This window comes from Pundamilia nyererei, unplaced genomic scaffold, assembly GCF_000239375.1.
Source record: "Pundamilia nyererei isolate P.nyererei 1_Seehausen unplaced genomic scaffold, PunNye1.0 scaffold00002, whole genome shotgun sequence".
NCBI lineage: Eukaryota > Metazoa > Chordata > Actinopteri > Cichliformes > Cichlidae > Pundamilia > Pundamilia nyererei.
The window spans coordinates 7,655,918-7,674,563 of NW_005187403.1; the positions used below are offsets into that span (position 1 = coordinate 7,655,918).

Sequence of the window (18,646 nt, forward strand, 5' to 3'; positions counted from 1 at the left end):
GGTGGTGGTCAGAGGGCCTGGTGGCGCCAGTGTCCGGCAGCCTCGCCTCTGTCAGTGCGCCCCAGGGTGGCTGTGGCTACAATGTAGCTTACCATCACCAGTGTGTGTGAATGGGTGCATGACTGGATGTGTAAAGTGCTTTGGGGTCCTTAGGGACTAGTAAAAGCGCTATACAAATACAGGCCATTTACCACCACATGTATGACCAGGTATGTGCATTAGCATCATCATCATCATTTTGCCCTTGAAGGAGGATTTAGAGGTCAAATGCACCATGATATTTTAAATGGTGTATATGGTATTTTCTGTGTTTAACATTTATAAGACTCATTATTTTTGAGTTAGAAGGCTTTTTGTCAAAAGTTAGCCTTGAAGACCTTGGTGGATGTAAGACAAATTTTAACAGACACACTAAAAAAAACATAACCACCTTGGTCGAGGTAATGATTTCAGGGTGGTATACCAATCTGAAGCATCATCTTTATTAGTAATACCACTATAGACAAACAAGGACAGAGGTTTCCTGGAGATGTACAGATTTAATATCGGAGATAGAAGTATCACATACACATCAAAAACTCTTTCTCTCAACTGGTTTCAGTATGAAGACTGTCATAAGTTATGAAAGGCTGCTCGGAAAGTTTTATTCATTCCATTCTGGACGATTCACTTTTTGACACAACTGTATTACTGAACATTATAGTGTAATTAAAAAAACAAAAAACAAAGCTACGAGTCAGCCAGTGCTGTCCACTTTAGACCCCTTTAGAGGTTTGTTTGTTTTGTTTTTTAAGCCTTTAAGTGTCCCTGCTGAGTGAAGCTCTTTCAAGTTCAAAAGTCCAGGTCAGGATGTGTTATCTGTTCTTCTTCTTGTCTTTCTTGCTCTTGCTCATGGAGCTCTGAGGAGTATTTCCGGAGAGGGCTGTAGCGTGGCCGCTGGACTTCAGATGGTCAAACAGCTTGTTTCTTGTGGAGAACTCGTTATTGCAAGTGACACAACGGAGGTTCACTTCCTTCTGGAGGTGGAAATGGAGATAAGTGATGAAAGTGACGATTGTTTTCTAACAACAAGTGCTGCATTTGAACTAATGAGACAGGGTGAAGCATGTCTCGCCACAGTTCTCACATAATAATTAGGATTTAATTAACAATATTCTACAAAAGTCTTGAGCCACATTTTATTTCTTTAAATTAGGAAATAATGCAAACATACAAGGAAATAAAGCATATAAGTAAAAAAGTCTTCAGTGAAGAGTAGCTGAATCAACTCAAGGTTAAGATGCATCAGATCATCTCTTTGCTGAATTTTTAAAATAGGCGATACGGTGCTACTACTTTGATCCTCCACTAGTCCTGTTTCCTAAAAAGCTTTTAAGAACACAGTCCAATCCGTGCTGAGATATGAGATATTTCCAGCTCTTTGGGGAATCACTTTGTTTCCAAAAATCCAGGGGTCTTTTTGCCTGTCAAGCTGTCATCTGTTTTTTTGTAGATTGCAACATCTTTAGACACTGTTGCAAAAGTGCCTAAGGACGCCGTTTAAAATAGATTCTTTGCCAATTTATCTCTGCAGTGTCAATCCAACACTGCTTTATTGCGTGAGTTAGGTGCATACTTTCTTTTTTTGTTGGAATGATTCATATTTTTCTAGAACATTAACAAACAAAAAAAATGTCTGAAGGTTCAGGTTCAAGGACTGGACTGAAAATGAGTGAAAAAATGTCTAAAGAAAAACTCTGAAAGACCTTCAGAAAATCTGTCTCCTTGAAAGCAAAGTATAAAGAAATGTGGGGCGGCTCAAGACTTTTACACAGTACAAGAAATATTTTTAAATAAGCATCTGAATTCTGGATTTTACAAACCTCAGGAAACTGTTCTCCTGTGTGCTGCTTGACGTTCTTTGGTTTGTCTTTTCCTCCTCCCTTCTTTCCCTTCGTCTTCCCAGTGCTGCAGAGGTAACATTCACATCAAGGACACATTTAAAAAAATAATAAAAAATGTTATTACGCTGCACAATTTCACCTAGGAATTGGTTGGTTCCCTCCTCTATCGCACCAAGTTGAGCCCCACACATCCTCAATACAAATGACAGAGATTATTATTATATTATTTTTTTCTCTCCATTTCTTTTCGCCCATTTCTTTAACCCAGAATGAAAGAACAAACACTAACTGTCACATTGCTACAACATGCACATTATTGTAAAGGAAAGTACTCTTGAAGGAACACAACTCAATTCATTGTTCTGTTCATTTTGTCCATCATTTGGAAAGATTTTGGGCCATGGTGACATGCTGTCAGGGCTGGGCTATATCATACCGTTCACGGTAATACCGGTAATGTTGGGCAACGATAGGAAAATGAAACCTATCGTGCCTTTGTTTACATACGCGCATGGCGGAAAAAGTATGACGGCGGCGACGCAGAATGAGAACAGCGAAAGTGGATCGTTGAATGAAACGGATGAACCAGAAGTGGTTTGTAAAAATGCTCCAGCTTCAGTGGTGTGGAACTGGTTTGGCTTTCGTCCGTCAGATACACAACAAAGCACTATTTTTGGTAGCGCATGCTAGCGGGCCGTCGCTATTACCGTGTTTTTTGGAAAATACGGCACACTTAAAATCAATCCTTTGATTTTTCTGACAATCGACAGTGCCCCTTATAATCCCGTGTGCCTTATGTATGAATTCTGGTTGTGTTTACTGACCTCGAAACGATTTTATGTCGTACACGGCGCTCGAAAATCTGTCAAATGTTTCAGTACGACTTTGCTAAGCTACGAAGCCGCACCGCTTGATGGATTGTTGTAGCATTACGGCAGGCACCTCGCGGAGTGATACGTACTGTGCTTCAACATAATGTTACCGTATTGTGTGTGTATAACCCCTTTTTAAGTTTTGTGGATATTATACATGGTTATGCTGAGGATATGTCGGCCAATTTCCACTGGAAATGCCTTTTGGTTAAACTGTCAGCAAGGAATTTTGCACATAAAAAATACAGCTGCTTGTTTAAGTGAAAATACGTTGATGGGGTTTTTTTTGCACTAATAAAGTTGAGGAGTTGTAAAGTATTTTGTCTAGTGTCAATTATACCGTCAGTTATATCGTTATCACAAATTTTCAAATGTATATCGTGATAAATATTTTGGGTCATATCGCCCTGCTCTACACATGCTGTCCCCTCACTTTTAATAGACTTAACAGGTACTCGTGGCAGCTTTCAAACTAACTCAGAGTTCCTTGCTTCGTTAACTATTACACCACCTATCTCACTCACTCAAACACACACATATCAAATAAAGTGCTCAGGATAAAGTTTAAGGACAGTCTTGTAAGTATAAAAGCACTACAGGAATCTGACTCAAGAACCTCGGGAACAGGAACAACACCGCAGAGTTAACGAGCCATTTAGAAACAATCTGCAGTTAATCAAAAATTTGACATAAACATTAACAAGAGATTGTGCATGTAAGACTGAGAGCTCATATATTCAGCCATGTAGATATATATATATATATGTGTTAAACGGGTATTAATTTTACACCCTGCCAGGCCAAAAAAGTGAGAGCCTTACTCTGGGTGATTACTGCAGTGATTAATGTTTCGGCTGGTAGCAGGTCATTTAACAGCTTTAGCAGCTTCTTAATTCTTGCTGGACCAAGTTGTTCAAGATCCCCATGTTTTATGATCTGGCCGTTGCTGTGGCGATGGCTTGGGGAAATAAGGGAGCGGCCAAGAAGTAAAAACAACTCAGAAGATTGTTGAAACAACTAAAATTGAATTAAGAGCTGCCTGTGCGATATCAAAACCTGGAAGGGTAGTGCTGAAAGTGAGAGCATTTTCACTCCTACAATACGAAGTTTACTCAAGGGACAGGGACTGAACAGCTGTGTAACCTTAAGAAAACCATTTATCAGTGAGGCTAAAGGACACAAAAGGCTTCAGTTTGCCAGGGAGGATTAACACTGGACTCAATGGAAAAAAGTCATGTGGTCCAAGTCTAGATTTACCCTTTGTCAGATTGATTGGTGCATTAGAGTAAGGGGGCTACATTTAAGTAAGGGGGCTATATTTGTTCTTATGCATTATGTGTTAATTAGCGTGTGGTTTTGCCAGCAGATCAAAAAAAAAATAATTTCTGAGAATTTTTTTCCACTCTTTGTTGTCGTCAGTTGTTTTTCTGGGACAAAAACAAAACAAGTAGCCGGACATGCACAGGAGGAATGAGTAGTTGTTGGCTGTGTTGACTCAACGTGTAGTTCCAAGGTCACATCATCTAACTACGTCAGGTTAAGGGTGCAGATTTCCCACTGGAGCATAAACCCCCAGAGGCGGATGAAGGGATGCACCCATCATGCCTAGCGTCTTGCTTCAGTTGGTCGGGTCTAGCTTCAGCAGTGAGGTCAGCTGACTACCTTAATAAACTGAATGACCACATTTTTTCCCACCATTACATTTTTCCCTTCCCTGATGGCACAGCTATACTACAAGATGGGAACGCCAGGATTAATCTGGCACATGAAACATGTCCAGATCTCACAGAGAATCTTTGGGATGTGCTAGAACCGACTTTACGCAGCAATCCGAATCTCCCGTTAATACAAGCTTTTGGTGAAAAAAAATACACAAACAACAAAAATGAACAGCCATGCAGTGTATACCATCTTAGCTCAGGTTCTCAGCATGCTTCAACTTCAGCAAGACAGAAAAAAGAGAGAGACAGAGAGAGACAGAGAGAGAGAAAACAACAAAACAAAAGCAACACTTGACCAGAAGACAGACCTAGAGACAGATAAGAAACCGAACTGACCTCTTGACCTCTGTGGGAGGTAGATCATCCTGCTTCTCAGGCTCCGTGGGGTCTGCTGCTGACTTCTTGGAGGCATCTTCCTCACAGGTGGTCAGTGCTGGTTCTTCCTCGTCTTCCTCCCCTGGAGCACTTAGCTAGGGCATTGGAAAGAGAGGGCAGAAGTCTTCAGAAAGATTCAATTCACAAAACCAGGCACGAACAACACAAGCGATGATGGTGATGATGGTACGCACTGGGGCCGCTTTCTGCTGTTTTCTTTTCCGCTTCTGTTTTTTGGACAGCCTACAGGAGTAGAAAGAGAGCTCAATAAAAACAACTCAACCTTTTTAATACGATGCATCACCAAGAAGTTAAACAATTAGTATGCTATTAAATGGACTAAATGGGAGCCAAGCGCCACTAAATGGATTGTTTTCACTTATTTGTGCATTCATTACCTCTCCTTTGCATTTTCTCCACACTGCCTGATTTTTACATTTCCTAATGGATTTCTGATTTCTGATTACATTATGCTTGCCAATCAGGGTAGCAGAACAGTAAAAATCAAGTTTTGAGAAGGAAAAAAGACATAAAAAAAAATACAAAATTAAATATATACTTTTGCCTTGGCTTTTCCTCTTCCTCCTCTTCCCCCTCATTTTCATTCTCACTTCCCTCCAGATGCAAACCAAGTGCATCGTCTTCCTCCTCCAGCTGTTGCCTTAGCAAAGCCACCATCTCCCGATGCTTTTTAGACTTCTCGTGGTTTTTCATGCTGTGAAGAGGTGGTGAAGAAAGGGGGAGAAAAAAAAAAAAAAAGCGTGATGCACACAGATAATAACAGTGATGACGCTGTTCAAACTCATCTGAGATATATATAAAACAAAGAAAAGTTGCAACCTTTTTGAGTGCAGTGCTGAAAAGGTAACGTTTCACACTCACGCTTTATCTGACTTGAAGGATTTGTCGCACGCTGGGCAGTACAGATCATCGTAATCGTCAATCGTCAGCTCGTCTCCATCCGGCTGCTCGGCCTCTGTGATTCAACATTTACATGCATTTAGTGTAGAGAGACAGCCAGCAAACAGGAGGCTTTACTGTACACAAGCTTTAAATCCTTAAAGTTGGATTAATGCTGCATTCCTTTTACCCTGAAAGTCGAGGAACCAGAGCTGACCATGTTCCAGTTATAGCCCTAGTCATAGCCAGAAAAACAGGCGGAGTTTTTTCTGTTTGATTTTATTTTATTTTAAACCATTCTCCTATCAAAGTAGACCCTCTCAGTCATCACTGACAGCAGCTTTCTTCTGTTTTCCTTCATTAAAAAAAAAGGCGCTGCAGCTCGTTCATGGAAAGAACATAGTTGGTTCTCTTTATGGCTCGTTTAGGGAGTCACAAATCACAACAGCACAGTACAGATTAAAATTCTACACTTGCTGCTGCCATCCTGGATTATAAAAAAGTCAGGGATTTTTGAGTGGGAACTTGGGATTTCGGACTTCCCATTTAATATGAACCACAGCATTAATGTTGATATAATATCAGCACCAATTGTATTTATGTAGCACATTTATTTTAACTCACTATGCTTAAGACAAAAATCTAAAAACATACAAACCTGCACGAGTTTAAGATGAAAACACAAAAAGTAAAATACAAAACACACACACACACAGTGTGTAAGTTATTAACAGCAAGCCTGTGATAACAAAAGTGGTTCCGTCTGTTTCTGAGTGTATGCACAGATTTGATTGACCTCAGGTTTGCAGGCAGCTTATTCCAAAGAACAGGACAGGACTCAGACAGTGTTCAGTTCCTGCTGTTCATGCCAGAAAACTGAGGAAAGTTGTGACTGGATATGCTTTTTATCAGAGATTTTATAAAAGGAGGAGATCTAGCACACAAAGGCTCCTGAACTTGATCCTACATGGGATGGTGGTTGTCCCACTTTGCTCACAGACAGCCAATCGGCCACTGAATCAGCTGCCTGTGGTGGCAAAAAGTATTCAATGCATCAACAGTTTTCTAAGTAAATACATTTCTAAAGGTGCTATTGACATGAAGTTTTCACCATATGTTAGTAACAACCCATCCAATTCACACATGCAAATAATTGGAGGTTTGATTCAAGTTTTTTGTAATAATGAGAAAAGACACAGGGAAGAAAGGAAGGAGCAATAAGGTGTGGAAAGTCATAACAGCAGCTGAAATCTATCAGCAATTACAAAGCAATCTTGCCACTTAGTGCAAATTATTATCAGCTGTTCAGTCCCAACTGATGGCTTATAAAAAAGATGTCTCATTACCAAGGTAATGAAACAAGAAACATCTCATGATGGGTAAAACCAATGAGCTCTCGCAAAACATACTGATAGCAGTACGTTTTGAAGGTTCCAGTGGGCACTGTTGGGGTTATAATCCAGAGGTGGAAAGAACACAATGTCATCATGAACCGACCATGGACAGATGTTCCCCGCAAGATGGAGCAGGCTTAGAAGAGTTGTCCAAGAGCCAAGCGCCACAAATACTGGGAGAGTACAGTCTGGTCAGATGAGACCAACATTGAACCCTTTGGATGCCATAACACACCATGTTTGGAAGTCAAAAGGCCCTGCATATCACCCCAAAAACACCATACCAACAGTGTAGTTTGGAGGTGGGAACATCACAGTGTGGAGCTGTTTTTCAGCATGTGGCACTGGAACGCTTCATCTAATTGAAGGACAGATGAATGAAAAAATGTACCGGGACATTCTTGATAATAATCTGCTGCCATCTAGCAGGATGATGAAGATGAAACGAGGGTGGACGTTTCAGCGAGACAATAATCCCAAACACACAGCCAAGGAGACTCAACTGGTTTCAGAGAAAGAAAATAAAGCGGCTAGAATGGCCCAGCCAACCACCTGACCTGAATCCAATTTAAAAATCTATGGAAAGAGCTAAAGCTCAGAATTTATAGACGGGGCTCACGGAGATTTTAAAGATGTTTGTGTGGAAGAATGGGCCAAAGTCAATACATGCGACTAGTTTCTCCATGCAGGAGGCATCTTGAAGGCTGCTAATATTCAGATGCTTGTCATATGCTCAACTATTGGAATATCTGTTCAGGACTCGACAGTAAACGATCAAAGCCAGCAATGAGCACAACCGAAAAACTCACAATTGGCAATTTAAAAATCTGATATTCTGATATAACAGTCGATTTTTTTTCCTGTCAGCCACACCAAACATCTGTTATGAGTAATTATTTATTTACTCTTTTATGCTCTACTGGGCTCGGGTCAACTGATTCTTGTGTTTGTGGCATTCCAATTGCGTGCCTAAAAACAGGGAAGTTGCAGAGTGGCCTCTAGTGGACAAACTGTGCAATATCAACACAATCATAACATGGTTAATATCTAATATCAGCTGATAATATCGGCCTGCCAATAAATTGGTTGGGCTCAACTGAACATGCAACAGCTGCATGCAGACACCAATAAAAATGAACACATCACAGCCATTAATCATAAATCAGAAACAAACAAGACACAGTTTAAGGCTACGGCTGCTGCGACTGAGTCACCCCGAGTCGGCACTCAGACGATCAGCCTTGCCGGCATTTGGTGAACTCGCTACTTCCGTTTTATGCAGCCGCAGCGGAAGGTGCACCGACTCCCGCTGAATTCACCACCAGCTGCGCCGCTGTTTCAATGCACGATTAGCCTTTCTTCAGGGTCGGCCGTGATACAAACATTATTCCAAGCGATACAATGTCGTCAGATAATGCAAAGGTCCTCATAAAAAATTCGCTCTATGACCTTTCGAGGCCATGCGCTGATCTACAGCCCAGCCTTGGATTTCTCTAACTCATAAAAAAAAAAAAAGATGTATTGCATGTCACTGAACTGCACTAACTTTAATGACATTGGCTACAGTAACTGTTTACATTCCTACAATTATTTACTTTTTGATACAAGCAGCTTTGAGAAGACCATTCATTATTGTACTACTTGCCATATATCATTTAAAATATAAAAAACATAAAGCAAACAAGGAAATGCTTCCAGTATGTTGCAAAATCCGAGACTGTTTTCTCAGACATGGACTCGATATATGCTCGTGTCTCAGATGTAAAAAAAACCAACAACAACAATAATAAAAAAACTTCTTTTTTTCAGTATCTGCATCCAGCATCAGTTCATCCAACACTGCATTTACTGAAAACTTTACGCCCACACGACCAACACAGCTTTTTCCCTGCAGACTGCGCCTCAACCTTCATAGTTAAGGTAGCTGTGTTACATCACTTAGAACTCCTAGTCAAGTGCAGTTATGGAAGTAGCATGTCCAGTTCATCTGTATATGGATGTGTCCGTCTCTGATGTGCTGTTGAAGGTTGGAAAGTTAGAAAGCCTATAAACAGATGGGATAAATCCAGGTTTTAATTGGTCTACTGTTTACCAGTAAATGTGTCATCACTGTTTACATATTTGAGGGACCGCATGTTGTGTAGCTATGGAGCTGACCTTCTGAGGGCCCCTTTATAGCTGCCGTTCGGCACAACAAAGTTGATGTCAAATTGACGTCATGTCTGCTGTCGCAAGCCGCAGTTTCTGCCGGTCGTGAACCTCTCGATTTTTGAAACCTAGCGTGTTGCGCCCTTGCCGCTGAGTTGCAGGCATGAGTGCGTGATTGTGTCGGTTTGTAATGATTTATCAGTGCAGAAGGTCAGAGACTGACACATTATACAGAAGTTGCTATAGTTCTAAAAGATCAGACTTAACTGCTCCCACACCAGAGCTGACACGAAGGTGTTGTCTGAGTAACGACACCGTTCAGCAGAATACTGCAGCGATGAGCATTAATACTTGTTGCTGTGTGGTGACGTTACCGACGGCGTATGACATATAATGGGGACACAAGTGTGACATGAGAGAAGGTAACCCTTACCTCCGCCCTCTTCGCTGTTCTTCTCCAGCTCCTCTTCCTCACTTTCAGATGCATCTCCAAACTCTTTTCCGTACTGAGCTTCTATCTGCTGCAGCTCCTTCTCGAGTTCAGACATGGCCGCCCAGCTCTGCTCCTTATACTCCTCTGCCAGCCTTGGATGGACATACAGAGCAGTGTCAGGAAGAAATTTTAAAAACAAAAACTCAGATCTGTCCCCAGCTATTCATCTTTTACTCACTTGGCCTGTTTGAGCTTCTGCTGCCGTCTCAGCTCCTCCACTTTCTTAATCTTCTCGGCATTCTGCTCCTCCACCAGTTTCCTGTGGGCCTGCACGCGGCGGTCGCGCTTACGCACAAAGGCCACCAGCTGTCGCACCAGATCGTTGCGCTCCTTTCGAGCTTTTTCTCGAGTCTTTTTGTTCTCCTTCTCCATGGCCCTCTTCTCCCAGCGGTTGGAGGCCTGCCTCGTATCGTACTCCTCCTTCCAAGCAAAGTTTTTGCGAGTGCAGAAGCTTTGCCAGTAGCCATAAAACACATGCACTACCTGTAATGCAAACACAGAGAAAGCAAGACTTGAAGAGCAGAACACAGATCTTTGTTTGTTTTACGCACGGGAAGTAGCAGCTAAAGGAAAACAAAAAAACTGCTTTCTGTTTGAAACAGCTGCTGACGTGTGTTTTAAAGCCTTACGGTATCGTAATCACTCTGCGAGTCCCCGAAGGGAGGAAACTCCTCTTCCTCTTCCTCATCTTCCACCTTGCTGTGTTCCATCTCCTCCTTAACAATGGACTCAAAAAGATTCCTGTAAACGGTGTAAAAGCCCTAGGGAGAAAGGAAACAGTAAAAGAAAAAATCTGAGAGACACAAAGAATTTTCTTTCCCACAGTCCCTCAGGGCAGCGCTGCCAGAACGATCAGCGAATGCTGATGCAGTAGCTGGGTTCAGGGTCAAGGCAGGGGCATGCTGTGTAGGCTGAGATGGTACAGCAATATACTTCAGAGTCTACCCCGACCCTCTAGTTCATTGTCATAGCACAAATATTCCACTAGGGGTCAGTCTCGCTCATCAGGCACCTTCAACAGCCATTAATGAGCGGTCCACTGAAGCACAATGAAGATGGGAAGATAAGGGATCTCATATAAATCTCCATCATTAAAATTTACAGCTGTGATCTTTGATTCTAACAAACGACAATCAGCTGATACCATGATCGACCAAAAAACGAATTTGTAGTCTTCAAGTAGGATCTACTTTGATAGTGAACCCCAACTTGATTTGGACACATCAGTTTCATTTTAGACAACAGCGTAACCTCCAAGCCTGCACATACAGCTGCATTCATCCACGCTAGCCTGGATGAATTTGAAAACTGTGTTTTGGTCTGAAAACGCTGCGCGTCCACACATTGTTTTCGGTCGTTTTCACAGAGTTGTGCGTCCACATTGAAACGGCCGAAAATTTTTACATTCCAGTACTGCATATACGTGAAACGCAAGACGATTCAACCTACCTCATTCCTGTCTGACGTTTATTTACTTGCCGGCTCTTTGAAACGTCGCAGCAAAATGCTGAGGAAAAGCCCCGAGTTTGTTTAAATGGACTAACAATGAGGTGGAGTTGTTGCTGTGAGTAACACAAAAGTACAAAGTTTTAGAATTAAGAATTAGATAATTTGAAGAAAAGCTGTTATCTCAGGTGTGAGTGGTGCCACAGCTCCAGAGTTGAGTTTCTCTTCCAAATGGCCCCAAACAACTCATTTGGGATTTGTTTTGAGTTCCAGGGCATTTTTATTACAGCCATGGTTATCGCACATCCTATCGAGTTTATCTCACATGGTTTATGCTCCTGGTAAGCCTCACAAACTTAAGCCTTGAATATACTTTCAATATCCACGAGTCTGCAACGGTCTGCTTGGGTAAGAGTGACGTGATGTTTGTTGAGCGGTAAACACTAGGGTCCACATGGACTCCAGTAGACGCCATGTCTGCAGTAGAGTATAATGACAGCTTTAAAACAATTTCTTTTCACGCCCACCAACAGATGCAGCACAGAGAAAAAAAAATTACATCATGTTGGCCGGTAATGTTTCTTGCCTTATTGAATTTCCTACTTTTTTCAATACGCATTTTTATATTTCTGGTCAAAAAAACTAAATTGTGTTAAATAATCTGATGGCTTGAGGCAACACCACCCTTTGCACACGCGATCAAACCCACATATACCTTCTCGTCATCTCCGTAGCCTGAGTAACATGTGACCGTGAAGTACTGCAGCAGGTCAATGCTGTCGTCTTCATAATCCCCACTGAGCCCTCCTTTCAGCAAAGCCTCCCTGTGATTGTCATACCTGTAACACAGCAACAGCCAGAAGCACCAATACAATTTATCAAGTCTGCACAAACCAGTACAGCTCAGACTATGAGCAAGGCTCTGGAATCTGAGGGTCGCATTATTCGGACTGCCGTGTTTGTACGAACCAAGCTCTCTCCTGTGGGTCACTCAGGACGTCATAAGCTGCCTGAATCAACTTGAACTGCTCTGCTGCTTCCTCTGCATTGTCCAAGTTTTTATCTGAAAGTTTCAGAAGGAAAAAAAACAAAACACTTTGTATTAGAGGGACTCCCTTGCCTAAAAGACTTATTGATAACCCCATGAAGCAGCAAATCATGATGGTGACATGTTGGTGCAAGAAACAAATAAAGAGATGAGAAATCCGACAAACACAACACAGTCTATAGCAGTGAATTCCTGCAGTGATGTCAGAAAAACACTCACAGCGATGTCACAGTTCTGAACTGACATCTTTTCCTGTTGTAAATGTTGTTATAACTATTTAAATGCTGTCCCTGACCAAACAGCCTAACTAAACAGGACTACAAATAAACTGAAAAGGGCAAACCCTCCCCGAAAACCAACTAAGACTAAACGGCTTAAATTGTAACTACAGTTTTTTAAGTATTCAAAAATTAGATTCTACGATAACTCAACATTAAATCCACTCCCACAATGCTAAATGTTATACACGTATATCTTAGAAGATGCTAACGTCTCAGTACCATTATTATACTGACAGGTTACTACCACTCACCAGGATGCCACTTCAAGGCCAATTTACGATAAGCTTTCTTCAAATCATCGTCTCCCGCGTCACGTTTCACACCCAACACTTCATAGTGACACTTCATTTTTAAGAGCAATCAAATAAACAGAATCAATGATCACGTTGTCCCAGGTGAGGTTAACGGTAGCATTCGACTAGCGACCGGCTAGCACGCCCGCTGTATCTCTGAAAAAGTCAGACTTATTTAGCGGTAGCGACAGTAGTGTGATGTTAGCCCTTACATGTTTACTGTTTCTGTCACTTACAAACACCTTCTATATCTGAAGTTACTTTAAACGCGTCTTGACACCGTAATACACACCACTGTGTGCGGGACTGTCTGAGCTGAAGCCGCTAAATCTCGCGAGATTTCTTCTTTGCTTCTTTCAAATACCAGTAAATTCAAAGGTGTGGCTGATCTTTGTTGCCCTCTATAGTTCAAACTTGATCTGTGATTTTTTTTTTCCAGACTCAGAAGTTGTTAATTAATGTTAAAAATAAATACAATAAATAAAATTAAAATTAAAATCCGACTTCTGGTGAAAAATACGTGAAGCATTCAAATCAAGTCCTTTCCGTTCATCACATTAGCAAATGCTACAGGTTAGATTAGCCTTTCAGCATATGTTTTAATCCCCCCCCCCCTCATTTTCCCTTGGGGGTTGCCAGTTTTGCTGCTCTCTCTTCACAAACTGGAAGCACATCACTTTAACTTTCCGTGGTTACAGATCAGAAGGTATCACTACACTTCCTCTCATGCATTTATCCATCAGTTAACTAATTTCCTTTTAATCAGTCTGTATCAAAAACTTCATTTGAAACAAAGTGTCTTTTTTGTGTGTGCATCCTTACATTTGGTTTCAATTTCCTTAATATCCTGTGCATGCGCCCTGATTTTCTGTCTTTTAACAAAACCCCAAACTTAAAATCTGTGGTAGTTTCAAGTTCCATTTTCAAAGTTTGACTCTTTAACTTTACATTTACATTCTAGTTCAATTATTAGTGTCAAATCATAACAAATGCTATCTCACAGTGCTTTGCATTGCAGGTTCAAGACATTTAAACTTCCCTTCAGTAGAAAGAAGCCATCTGGAAGACAAAAAGCAGTGTTAATGGCGTGTACCAGTGACACACAAATGCCTGGAGAGTAAAAGAAAAGAGAGGCGATGTCTACCCACCTTTGTACTTTTAACACTTGTACTTCTTAACCCTGGAGAACCAATGGGGTCAGATCCGACCCCATTGGTTTACTAGGGAAACAATGGGGTCAAATTTGACCCCATGGGTTCTCCAGGGTTCAATTATCTCCTGGATTTTACAAAGAGGCAATAAAGGGAAGCTAATACGGGAGAAATACATGTGTTTTACTGTCACAGTCAATCTTTCACTACTCGTTCCTCCACATCCCTGTCTTCATGAGCTCATGGCGCCCTCTAGTGCTAACAAGAAAGCTTGATGCTTGTTGAAATAACTACTAAAGACCTAAATTTAGTATGTACCTCGCTGAAAACGAAGGTAATTTACAAGACACCCAAACTGCCACACCTCTGTGTTTTATTCTTTTATAATCAATCATTCACTCACCCACCGTGCTCCACCTTAGTCATTGTGAGCACATGAAAACCTACTTAGAACTAAACTTGAGTCATGTTACAATAAAAAATTAAAGAGGACCTTACGTATTTTAAATCTGCCTTCATCTCATGTTTATGGAGGTCAAAGATGAAAAATAAAACCTATATATAATGTTCAAAAACAAGTAAAACAGCGGCTTGGGTTGTGGCTTGTTTCTCCACACGCAACCCTTTGCGTGTCTGCAGTATTGTTTCCACCAACAGGAAGGAGCAGGTAATTATAAGCAGATTAGGAAGTGGTAACAATGACTTGAATGCTATTCTTCTTCATATAGGAAAACATCCCACTGGGTATTGTCATCATCAGTGCCCAGAAAAGAAAAGACATCAGGGCTCATGATGACATTAATAAGGGAATAATAAAAGGAAAGAAAAAAGACCTATGGGTGCATGGCTGCAAGGGTTAGGATATATGTTGTGTGACAGCAGAGATGAAGATGAGGACTTTGTGCGGTACAGGCAGCCTGGAAACCGTGGCAGCAACATAAGCATCTTGTCATACTGTATTTCAAAAATAACCAGCCGTTATCAGCATCCTGTACCCTAACACTGGTGATCAGGATAAGCGGTCACACATAGCTGGTTACCAACTCACTTGGTCAACTGAGCAAGTTCTGGGGGAAATGATTATTCGATCCCTTGCAGAATTAGTTTGCTCGTTTACAAAGAAATGTCTCTAAAGAAACAGTCTCTAATCTTCACGGTAGTTTTAATGGAGAGACACAAAAGATAAAACCAGAAAATATAAAACACACACACACACATTACATAAAAGGTATGTACCTGTACTTTTACAGTATTTGGTGAGGAAGAAACACTTTTTGGCTAGTAAAGCGGTAAGACGTTTCTTATAGTTGGTCACCAGGTTGGCAACCAGATCAGGAGGGATTTTGGCCCTTCTCTCTAAATCCTTGTGGTTTCTTGGCTGCCACTTGGCAACTGGAAGCTTCAGCTCCTTCCACAGATGTTCAATAGGAAAATTGGACCTTTGGTGTGGTGAAGCTGTCTTGTACTTAGCAGAAAAGGAGTCCGAAAGCATGACGTTTTCACCTCCATGCTTGACTGTGGGAATAGTGTTCTTTGGACGTTACTCAGTATTTCTCTTGCTCCAAACATGCAGGGTTGGGTTGATGCCATGCATGATTTTTAGTTTCTTTTGACCACAGTACTTTCTCCCAAGTCTTCTCTGCTTCATTTAGATGTTCACTGGCAACTAGATGGGCTTTAACATTTGCCTTATCGAGCACAGGGACCTTGGTGGTGCTGCAAGACGTCACTGCACTGCAGCATAGTGTGTTATCAAAGGTCTTCTTAGTGATGGTGGTCCCAACTGCCTTCAGAGCCTCCTGTATAGTTTTAGACTGATCTACTACTTTCCTCATGATTATCTTCATCCTATGAGGGAAGATCTTTCATGGAGTACTAGACCGAGGGTGACCAATGATTATTTTATATTTCTTCCATTTCCAAATATTTGCAACAATTTTCCCTTTCTCTCTAAGCTTCTTGCTGATGGTTTAGAGCTCAGTCAAGCCTTGTGCAGGCCTCCAATCTGTCCCTTACATCCTTTGGCAGCTCTTTGGTTTTGCCCATGGTGGTGGAGAGATGCTTTTTTCTGGATTATAAATTGATATTATCCCTCTTTCATTTAAAAATGAAACTAGCAAAACATGAGAAAAATGAGAGAATCTTCATTTCTTTGGCAATGAGCAAACTTACAATTTCAGCAGGGGATCACATTTCCCCCACTGTAGGTGTGAGCACGTTCACATGAAAGGGGTGATTTGGCAATCACACTGATTATTACATTAACAGAGAATCAAAATAACACAGCTACTAAATCGGCGACATGAGAGAAAAAAAACTGTACTGTTTTGTGTTAAAAGTGCTAGTAAGTAAGTAAAATTTATTTATATAGCGCTTTTCACAGATAAAAATCATAAAGTGCTTTACAACACAGGAAATGGGAACATAAAAACAATATAACAGTAAATAAAGTGTATTGCTGTATGAATTTGTGAGTGCTTTCAGTGTTTTGGACAGTAAGACGGGAAAAGAGCTACATATTGGTAAAGTGTAGCTGACTTCAAGGCAGGAAGAAAAGCTGGGAAAAATGTCGGTGGAGAGTTCATACCTGTTCATCTCTAATTTGGCGTTGTGCCAGAAAGTGTTTTTTACATGTAAGATGTTTGCTTGTATTGGTAATGCATAATGGACCTTCCATGTGTACGGACATGTGCAGGTATATATGTCTGTATATGTATACATATGTATATTTAGTGTGTACATGTGTGTGTACATGTCTATAAATAGGAATAGTAGTGGTACAATAGCTATATCAAGCTATATAGTTTATGTCTTCCATATTTCCAACTATATCCATAATCACATACTGTGTATGCTACCATTGTATATAGTGCATTATCTTACTTTTTTCATTGATTGTACTTATTTGTATTTTTGTATTTCCTTCTGATATCTGTACCTGAGCTGAGGTGATGCAAAAATTTCCCCGTTGTGGGATCAATAAAGTCTTATCTTATCTTATCTTATCTTAAACAGACTGTAGTCAACAGAATTTACAAAGGGATTATATTTTAAATAAAGAAATGACCTGTTTTAGCATTTCTCCAGTGCTTACAACACCATCCAGCCACGACTTCTGAGGGACAAGCTGGAGCTATTGGGAGTGGACCAGCACATGTCCCAGCGGATACTGGACTATCTCACAGAACGCCCACAGTATGTGAGGACACAGGGTTGTGTCTCTGATACGCTGCATAGATGCATGAAGGAGCGTTTCCGCAGGTCCTTCCTCCCTGCAGCTGTCAGACTGTACAATCAAAACGTTCCCAACAAACACAGATGTTTACATCAGTGCTGTAACTTGCACTATTTTATCAACCGATTCACACTACAACCTGGGTTTGCCTCTTATCTTTATTTTATTTTATTTTATTTAATAACGGTACAGTACTCTGTTTTTGGTAACCATTGCCTCTCATGTAAATATGTAAAAATTGTGTATGTTTCTGTTCTGTGTCTTGGGCACTGTTTGTTTGTATATGTGTCTTTCTTGCTGCTATTACATCCAAATTTCCCCTTGTGGGACAATTAAAGGATTATTCTCTTCTATTCTAGTCTATTTAAAAACATGACTTATTATTGGCATTATTGGCATTATTGTACCTACATTATAACCAATCAAGTCCTTTTTGGTCACTTAAAATATCTTTATAGAACTATAATGCTAATTTGTTGCCATTTCTGATACAGCCCCCTCAAAGACATTTTGAATGTCAACAAGACTCTTTAATGGTCATATAAAATTAACCTTACCAAAAACTAATTTCATTTTCTACCTTGTAGCAAGAATGTTGTTTGTGGCTCAAGATGACTTAATAGCGATCACAAGGGAAACATTTGGCACATGCTTCACATGTTATAGGCCAACAAGTCGATTACAGCAATTAAAATACGAGTAATCACTTTTTTGGCGAATACCAGAAAGAACTTTTTGGCAGACGATCACTTAAGGTTCAGAATGAGTTACCATGGCGATGTAACCCGGTAACTGATTGACCTTTTTAGTACAGGGAACCCAGGGTTCATCCTGGAGCTACTTAACAAATAGGCTGTGTCCCAATTCAGGGTCTGCACGCCAGTGTTGCCAACTCCTCAGTAAGGAAAATCGCTATTGGTTGTCCTAGAAGTCGCTAGAAGTCGCCAAATGACGCCATCACCTAATTTGCATAATTGATCATGCTAATGTAATTGTAACCTAAGTTGTTGGAGAGAGAAATAATATCGTGGAAGAGACATAAAGTGAGTAAAAAACGTCCTAAATGCAGTTAGAATTTATTTGGAACTACAAATTAAATTTCTTTTAGCAATTATTGTTTTTTAATGTCACAATTCCAACCCTGCTCCTTTACCCGGGCCTGGACCGGCAAAAGTGACCCGAAATTGGCACTCTGGTGAAGTTACTTTGTGTGTGAGAGTGTGTGTTTATAAGTACTTTTAAACCTTGTGATCCACAAAACAGCATAACAGTAAAAGAAGAATTGACTGCATTACAGTCAGTGCGGGAGCAGCGACTTCACTCATGCGCGATTCATTTGCTGTTTGGACGCACAGGTGTGAACGTCTCCTGCCCTGATAGCAGTTGGGGGAGGACTATCCTCCGCC

At 40.8% G+C, this 18,646-nt stretch overlaps 1 protein-coding gene across 1 annotated transcript; it reads right to left on the reverse strand.

The window, feature by feature from the left end:
- Window positions 1-519: 519 nt before the first annotated feature.
- Window positions 520-13,193, reverse strand: dnajc21 (DnaJ heat shock protein family (Hsp40) member C21). Its single transcript, XM_005720367.1, has 12 exons — window positions 12,813-13,193; window positions 12,202-12,295; window positions 11,948-12,071; window positions 10,416-10,547; window positions 9,965-10,269; window positions 9,727-9,878; window positions 5,734-5,827; window positions 5,411-5,566; window positions 5,046-5,094; window positions 4,813-4,946; window positions 1,863-1,947; window positions 520-1,016 (listed from the first exon to the last, which is right to left on the reverse strand). Exons 1-12 carry the CDS (start codon window positions 12,907-12,909, stop codon window positions 855-857), a joined length of 1,584 nt encoding a protein of 527 aa, XP_005720424.1. The 5' UTR covers window positions 12,910-13,193; the 3' UTR covers window positions 520-854.
- Between the last annotated feature and the right edge of the window lie 5,453 nt (window positions 13,194-18,646).